This window comes from Argentina anserina, chromosome 5 (assembly GCF_933775445.1).
Source record: "Argentina anserina chromosome 5, drPotAnse1.1, whole genome shotgun sequence".
Classification (NCBI taxonomy): Eukaryota; Viridiplantae; Streptophyta; class Magnoliopsida; order Rosales; family Rosaceae; genus Argentina; species Argentina anserina.
This window is the reverse complement of record NC_065876.1, coordinates 2748992-2757025: the sequence shown is the minus strand read 5'-3', so window position 1 is coordinate 2757025 and position 8034 is coordinate 2748992. Positions and strand designations below refer to the sequence as shown.

Here is an 8034-nt window from a genome sequence, read left to right as displayed (position 1 = left end):
GAAAATCAAGATTAAATTTTGTGCGCTTATGGCATACTACGTACATTTTGTGATTTTGATTCGTTAATTGCTAACACATGTTTTATAATTGATAGTATACATCATTCCTTGTTTGTCACGCCCTCGAGCCAAAGTCCACTTTGGAAACCTTTCCACAAAGCCCACCATGGCTTTCGTCTTACTGGGCCGAAGCTGCACTTCGGGTCAGTGACCCGACCGGACTGGCATAACCCACCCATATTTGTTGAGTATACAAGTGAGAAGCACTGAAGCAGAGTCTGCCGCCGCTTGATAAAATCAGAGAGCAAGAAACATGGTGGTGGGGCGTTCAACGACATGGGCCTACGTCAGAATCATTTCCGGCACCATTCTCGGTGGCGTTCTCGGCTTCTACGTCATGGACCGCCTCGAAAAAAGTTACAAGGTCATTTCTCATTTCTCTTTCTCTTTATAATTTCTCTCTGGATCCTGCAAATTTCAATTGCAACTATGAAACTTCTGGGGTCCTCAGTTGCAAAATAGTCAAATGATTGCAGAACTGATCGAGTTTTCCGATTTCTAAATTTGGTGGTTGAATCTGATTTTCGTTGCGGATTGTTGGGGTTTTGGTATTTACAGGAGAAGATGCAGGAGAGATTTAGGAAGTACCAAAATGATTTGAAGATGAAAGAGGAGAAGGTGAATGAGTTTGCAGAAGAGTCTCTGTAGTTCTGTAATGTCTTTTTACCATGTTTTTGTTTTTCCTGCTTTGTCTGGTTTTTCACTTTTGAGAAAACGTAACTGGAGCTGAAAAGAAAATGAAATTTCGAATCACTATGTTCTTACCTCCCGTGAATACCTGAATGTGATCAGCTTTGTTGTTTCGTTTGCATTTGAGATCATAAATATGGAGAAATGTATCAGTGACTGGAGTTGAAGAAGAACAAACTAATAGACCAAAGCTTTCAATAGATGTAACAGTAAGTCAGTAACAAACGGCAAACAAAAATGGCTACTCTCTACTATAACACTGTTGTTGTTCTATTGAAATGACGGGTTTACACTAATCCTAGCAGCAAAATTGAAATCTGTAATCAGTAATCTGAACCGGAGCTTCATTCCCATGAAGTGTTGACCTTCTTCCGTGCTTGAAACCAATCACTGTAAGAAAGAAATGTCACAGTCCGGACACTTTCCCATCAAACATCAAGAATTGGGAAGCACTGTAAGGAAGTGTCGACGACGTCCACACACGACACACCAACTTATCAAGCATCAAGCGGAAAGCGGTGGTCTGGCCACTTGGGGTAGGCGCGCTTGTACAAGCTCATGCATATGGTGTCATTCTGCTGGAGGGTGCCGTTCAGGATACATTTCATTGCCCCTGATACAGAAGTGTGCATTAGAGATACCACCTTAATCTTGAACTATTCGGGCATTTTCACAATGGGAGGAAGATCAAAAGAGATGGAAGTTTGTTGTCTTACCATGTGTACCAACAGGCTCCTTGATGCGACCTCGACGGCCACATTTGGACCAAACTTCTACAGGCTGCCATCATCACCACGTCAAGGAACATAATCGTAAGGATTCCATTGATAGGATGCACCACAAATTATACAATGAAAGGCATGTTAAGAGATTCCCTCACCTTGAACCATCTAACATCCTCTGGATTATGGAACATATACCTAACAGCAGCCTTCTTTTTCGAAACTCGTTGAGGATACCTGCATCAATGTGCACTCAACTTAAATCAAAACTTCAAGGTAAAACAGATGAATCGTAGAGGTCATCTCCTATGAACTAATAAAACATATACACAAGCTATGATACGAGCTTGAGTACAGGAATAGAGTTCTAGACATATATTTCACCAGGAGCTTCACAATACAGAGTTCCAAGACAGGAGAAAGAACGTAGGGGTGGACGGAAGTAATATCATCAATCTGTTTGAATAAACACTTGCGGAGATCATACCCTGTTAAAATGATCTTCTTTAGAATAATTCTGTCAGGATCAATGCTTCTGAGAGTACCAACAGCAGCAACTGTAGGTGCAGTGGCCTCCCCTTTAGAGCTCTTGAAAGCTATCATAGGGAGAGCTGGAAAAGTTATCGGAGCATAAATTGACGCCATGGAAAAGCGTCCTGGATGAAGGAACCTCTCCATTTTGTGCTTGTCTGAATTCATGTTATCAGTAGAGAATATTGGCCTGTTGAGTGATGAGCAACAAAATAAAAAAACTTTGCAGGAATTCAATGAGAAGTTCACTTGATTTGTGTTAGAAAAACTACCTAGCAACAAATTGGCGAAAGCCAACATGAAAGATTAATTCATCTTTGGTTTTGATGGGGTCACAATAAGTGTCATGCTTTTTTAAGCTGCAATCAAAGACAATTAAGAACCATGAGACAACTGTCACTCGTAAAACTAACTAGGCAAACAATATTAGTACAAGCAAGAAAGAGAACGCATGCCACATAATATACATGATAGTGAAAATATCAATACCTGAAATGGAGTACAGACATCTTGGACTCATGCTGCAAAAGGCCACATGCTATGATAGGCAAAGTATTTGCGCGCATACATAATTTAGAAGCAACAGCAGTTGGCACTTCTTTGATGTACAACCTTGCATATGTGCCAGCTGTTGCACACTCATCATTGTTTTCCTGCTCCAAAGCTAGGGCTTTAGCAAGGATGCTTTTCTGGGTCCTGTTGAAATTGTCAAAGGCAAAGATTCTAGCATATTCTGGAGGTAGAGACTCCTGGAGTTCATTAGAGATGTACATCAGTTAGGGACTGAATAACCAGAGATAATAAGAATTACTATCCAGAAATACAAGAATTTTACTTTGGGATCCCATGAAGAGGTCCTAAAGGACTTGAGACCTCTATACTTTGCAAAACGTTTTCTAGCTGGGAAGTCTAATGGTGTATCCACTTCATCTGGAAATTCTGAAACATAACAAATAACCATTAACAGCCAACAGATTACAGCAATAACATCACTAACATGCACTGAATGCAATAAGCTAGTGTCAATGATTACACTAACTTACAGTATGCTAACAGCTTACTATGTGAACCATATTTAGCAGGAAAAGGGTATAAACCTCAAAAAGAAAAACAACACTTGAAATCTTTTTATAAGATTCGTACCCTCATCATCAGCATGGGCTTGCTTAATTTTTTTGATCTCATCCGCCAACTGTTCCTTGGTCAAATTTTCGCCATCCTACAGAACAACCAAACGTAAGTCTGGGATCAATTGGAGAAAAAATTGCAAGTATACATGTATGACGTAAATTGTATTATTGCAGACAAAAGCAATCCCTAGTATAGTTTTAAAGAGTGTTGCTGTGCAATATCCAAGTGTAAACTGAAAGAGGGACCTGTTTATATTCATACAAAAGCCAATACATAAAACACTGATGAATAGATCGAATCGCAGGTGAACCAATGTTATTCACATTCTAATCTAAATTTTTATGGTGTGGTTCAATCTTTTTATAAAAACTGTTGGGTAAATAGTGTGTTAATAGCTTAACCACATCCATGGAGTTCTGCAATTTCATGGTTAGAATATGGTGTCCTTACTGTACACATATACAAATGATGGTACATAATAACATCAGTCATGTTTATCAATGATTTAGACTGAGACCAGAGTGTAACACAATAAAATTCACTCACTACTTGTTTATAAAGGTTAACACTCACCATCATCACTGAATCAGCATCAGTTTCTCCGTCAGAGTCCCTCAAGTCTAAAGAAGCTTGATCATCACTGAGATCTGAATGATTACCCTCTTCGCCAGGATGACCACTCTCTGTTTCGTCCATTACCATATCATCAACTTCGTCATCAGTACCAGACTCCTCATCATCTGTATCATTGATAATCCAAGCAGCCTGCAAGATAAACTCACTCTGTCACCAACATAATTGAACATTACCAATCAACATGAGGAAACATTGAAACTAACAAATGCAGACCTGGTATTCTGAAGTGCCTCGAGGAAGAATCCTTTTCCTCTTCTTTTTTTGTTTTTGTTGTTTTTCAGCATCCGCTATTTCTGCCTCCGTTGGCCATGTCTGACAAAAAAGAACTATGCTGTAAGTAAAAAGTCCTGTAATTTACTTGCAATAGTGAACATAGCATCATATATATGAGGGAGTTTATATACATGACTAATTAAGCACCAGTATGACATTCTTCTTCATTAGTCATGTATATAAACTCCCTCATATACCACCATTAATTCCCCTTTATTACACTCAGATAAGTGACATACAATTATATTCTTTTACATATAATTCAAGCTTATGATGATAAGTAAAATAAATACTTAATCAAAAATTGAGGTAATAATTACCTGTTCATTTTCAAGGCAATCAGGAACATTCTCAACAAGTAAAGCCTCCTGCTTCAGCGGATCAGGAACCACAGAAAGAACCTGGAAATACATAAATAATACAGCAAAAGAACTTGAATGGATTAATTCCCCTTTCAATGACAAAAAGAGAAAATTCAAAATTGTATATAAGCATCTACTGCTAATAAGAACATGGAACAGCCCATACCACTGTATCATTCACTTCATCTGCATCCATGACATCCTGCTCTTTTCTTACATTTAAAGGACAAGGATCCTTCAGAATTTCCATTTTGCACAACTGGAAATCCCCGGCACCAGAAACATGAACCTGAAACAAACGAAAATAAGACAACTTCCAAATCATGTGACCAAAGGCAAGTCAATGGGTCAGCTAGTTACCAGTTGATTTACAGAAAGACTGCGAGCTCGCACGTATCCAGTGAGGAGAAGGGTACAGGTTCCTGGATTCATATCATCTACTACCATTTCAACCTACATACAATCAAGGAAATTTGTGATTACAAAGACTCATGTTTCTAAATACAAGAATAAAATAATAGATCCAAAGCTACCACCTTCTGAGCCATCAGGTAAGGCCGCTGACTTCGCCAGTGAGGAACTGAGAGCCTTTGCTCCTTAAAAAGCCGCATGAACTACAATAAAAGGAAAATGACCCATTAGACACTTAGAAGTATCTAAACACGTCATGAAATAAATATCATCTGAATCCTATATACTAATAAATATCGTCTAAGATAAATCTAGGCTCTAGAGATTACCTTGTGCAACTCGTCCTTTGTATCAGCTTGATAAAATTTACAATCTTCAGGAAATTCAGAAGCAAGACTAGAAGTACATGTTTTATTTGACTCATGTTTTCTTTTCACCTCAGTAGGAAGATCCTACATGCATGAAATATATATACTATGTCAAGTTTTGCATTCCTACTTCTTTTAGTTAGAAAAAGACTTTTTGAATAGGCAAAGAACATAATAACAACATACACGTATTAGCACGACAGTGCTCGGTAAACCAAGAGATCTAAACACAGAAAGACATTGATGACCAAATGAGTCAATGTAGTCAGACTCTCCTTCCCGTGAAGAAGTTGCTGAAGCCACAAAAGCAATGAGATCAGCGACCTACAAGACAAATTGTAAACCCATCAGAAAAACATAATAAGACCGGGAACAAATACCCAAAGTGGCATTATTGCCTACCTTAGCCATTTCCAGACATGATTGCAAATCCCCATGAGGTGCTTGCAGTACCTAAATAACAAACTGTGTCAGCTACATATAAAGACAACACATTTAGATAACAGTGATAGTAGTAGAGGCTTGAAACCGTTGCTCTCAGCCTGTACTCCGAAGACGCCACTGTCGGCAAAGCACCTCCATAACCTTGTGGAGACAGCAAGGAAAGAATATCCTCGGAAAGCGAATTTAGCTTCACATCAGCCGAGAGCCCAAACAGAACCTGCCATTAACCAAAATCAAATCGGAAACCAATTCAGCTACAATTCCTATATCCTGAAGCTACATTTCCTCTACCAATTCAATTCCAGCTGACAAAACAGAAGAGTAAACTACTCACAATGACACGTGGAGGACTATGCGATCCACTTGAAGCTCTCTTCTCTTTCAAAAGAGCTGCACGCTTCTGCTCCATTACCTACATCATTGATCACTCTAAATCATCAACTACGAAGCTTACAAAGCTCAAAGAATCAAATTAATTAGCTTAGAGAATCAAAATTACCATCTTATTTCTCTGAATTCGAGCCGCGCGAGCTCCCTTGGCAACATTCTGGTTTGATTTTCCGATCCTGCCCTTATCTGAACCACCACAACAACACTCGGAATCACAACCTCAATCGCTATGGAAAATATCAAAACAAAAAAGGGAGGACGAAGGAGAAGGAGAAGGCTGAATATATATATATATATATATATATATATATATATATATAGGGACGGAACCTGAAGTCTTATGCAGATTCCGAGACGACTTGGACGAGAAGCGCGTCTTGTGAGCCTTGTTCACTTGGTTCCGCGAACCTCCCATGGCCAAAGTTGCAGAGAGAGAACCACTGGAAGAAGTCGGCGAGGGCAATATGGTCAATATAAAAAAGGGGAGAAGCAGCACAGCTGAGTAGAGAAGAGAAGAGATGAGAAGAGAGAGGTTTTACCTATTTCATGCTACACAGGCAGCCGCTCTCATTCAGTATGATGCCGCTGCCTCCAAACAAAAGGAGGAGGAAGAAGAAGAAGAGAGGGAGGGTTTAACAAAAACGCTGCGTTTTAGGGCCTTATAGTAGGGTTGGGGATAACTAAAACGCTGCGTTTTGGCTCGCCCGGGCGCTATTTTACAAACATATAAAACTCAGGGGTATAAGAGTCTTTGCGCAAGCATAACTGGCAGTCAAAATGCACCGGAAGAGCCTATTCGACGTGGGGGTTCAGCTGGGGTACATTTGTTTGTATACCATATTGATATTGTAGGTGTTGAACGGCTGACTAGGGTTGTCAAATTTTGCACAATGTGGTGGTAATGAGATTATGCGGTTGGATTCCCTGCGTATCGTATACATCCGCGTATAGGTTAGATATTCCATTTGACGTGCATTCTAAGTAAATTTGAGCTTATAATATTTTTTTTACCCAAGATACAACTGGAAACGCACTGGAGATGGCCGAATACGAGCCGATCCGTTTCTGTAAAATAATTGAAAAGACAATTATACCCCTCTATGGATCAAAACGAACACCCCGTTACATTAATAAAAGCGCGAAAATTGAAAAACACAGAGAGAGATTGGGGGAAATGGAGGATTCGGGAGCGATACTGTGTCAAATCTCATCCCTAAAGGCCATGCTCGATCAGGTAAAAGAGCTTCTTTTTTTTCGATCCAAATCGGAGTAATTGAAGCTCAATTTTCGATCGATTTGCTTCAGGTGAACGAAGAAATTGAGGCCAACATTCAGATAACGTGGGAGATCGAGTCGGAGATCGTGAAATGCTCCGAGTTCGAGAACGCTCTGGCGGCGAAATACTCCGATCTCACCAAGACGCTCTACGTGTCGCAGTTTGAGCTCATCAGACTCGTCTCCGTCACCAGTCAGATACTCACACCTCAAAATTTCTACTATTTTTGTTGTCACATACTTGAACTTTGCCTAATTCAGATTTTTTTTTTTTAAAACTATGATTAGAGGATTTAAGAAGCTCTGTGGATAATTTGGAGAGGCAATTGGATTCAAGAGGTTAAAGCGGGATGAGACAGTTAAGGGAATCCATGAAAATCGGTGTGTAGTGATTCAATCATTTCAATGATTGCATAGATGTAAAATTGTGATGGCTATATGTGGTTAAGGTTGCTGGTTTTGGTGTGTAGGGAAAGGTTTATGGCATTATGCATGGTGGAGTTCCGGAAGGATATTGATAAGGGTAGTGACAGTGTACGACTGAGGGCTCAACTGTCGGAGAGAGAGAGTACCTTCAAAATGAGATACCCTACAAAGCTTTGAAGAACTCGATGATGGCATTTATTGAGGGGATTCTTGAAGATCTTAATAGTGGCAACTCTTGTGAGTTTATCTTTGCACATTCAAAGATGCAGTTTATTTTTTTTATATATACTATTTACCATGTCAACTGTTAACATG

General features: G+C 39.5%; 2 protein-coding genes across 3 annotated transcripts; one reads left to right on the top strand and one right to left on the bottom strand.

Annotated features, from left to right (window-relative positions):
• Positions 1-917: 917 nt before the first annotated feature.
• LOC126793099 (uncharacterized) lies at positions 918-6635 on the bottom strand. Of its 2 annotated transcripts, XM_050519530.1 has the most exons (22): positions 6558-6635; positions 6349-6458; positions 6128-6204; positions 5963-6040; positions 5714-5845; positions 5587-5637; positions 5371-5508; positions 5146-5268; positions 4942-5019; positions 4766-4858; positions 4572-4694; positions 4364-4444; positions 3984-4082; positions 3708-3899; positions 3147-3222; positions 2839-2942; positions 2493-2752; positions 2276-2362; positions 1960-2193; positions 1631-1709; positions 1467-1530; positions 918-1363 (listed from the first exon to the last, which is right to left on the bottom strand). In XM_050519530.1, exons 2-22 carry the CDS (start codon positions 6431-6433, stop codon positions 1248-1250), a joined length of 2370 nt encoding a protein of 789 aa, XP_050375487.1. In that variant the 5' UTR covers positions 6434-6458; positions 6558-6635; the 3' UTR covers positions 918-1247. The 2 variants fall into 2 exon arrangements, with proteins under 2 accessions (XP_050375487.1, XP_050375486.1); XM_050519529.1 differs by lacking the exon at positions 6558-6635 and having other exon boundaries at positions 6349-6532.
• Positions 6636-7192: 557 nt separating this feature from the next.
• LOC126794044 (uncharacterized) lies at positions 7193-7637 on the top strand. The gene is made up of 3 exons (XM_050520689.1): positions 7193-7252; positions 7324-7486; positions 7582-7637. Exons 1-3 carry the CDS (start codon positions 7193-7195, stop codon positions 7635-7637), a joined length of 279 nt encoding a protein of 92 aa, XP_050376646.1.
• Positions 7638-8034: the final 397 nt, after the last annotated feature.

Excerpts from the sequence above, each read along its gene's own strand:
- LOC126793099 (XM_050519530.1), bottom strand. The coding sequence starts at position 6,433 with ATGGGAGGTTCGCGGAACCAAGTGAACAAGGCTCACAAGACGCGCTTC. Across the intron at positions 5,638-5,713 it reads AGTACAGGCTGAGAGCAACG|GTACTGCAAGCACCTCATGG; the intron begins GTTTCAAGCCTC and ends TTTGTTATTTAG. Across the intron at positions 5,509-5,586 it reads CATGTCTGGAAATGGCTAAG|GTCGCTGATCTCATTGCTTT; the intron begins GTAGGCAATAAT and ends TTTGTCTTGTAG.
- LOC126794044 (XM_050520689.1), top strand. The coding sequence starts at position 7,193 with ATGGAGGATTCGGGAGCGATACTGTGTCAAATCTCATCCCTAAAGGCC. Across the intron at positions 7,253-7,323 it reads TAAAGGCCATGCTCGATCAG|GTGAACGAAGAAATTGAGGC; the intron begins GTAAAAGAGCTT and ends GATTTGCTTCAG. Across the intron at positions 7,487-7,581 it reads CAGACTCGTCTCCGTCACCA|AGGATTTAAGAAGCTCTGTG; the intron begins GTCAGATACTCA and ends AACTATGATTAG.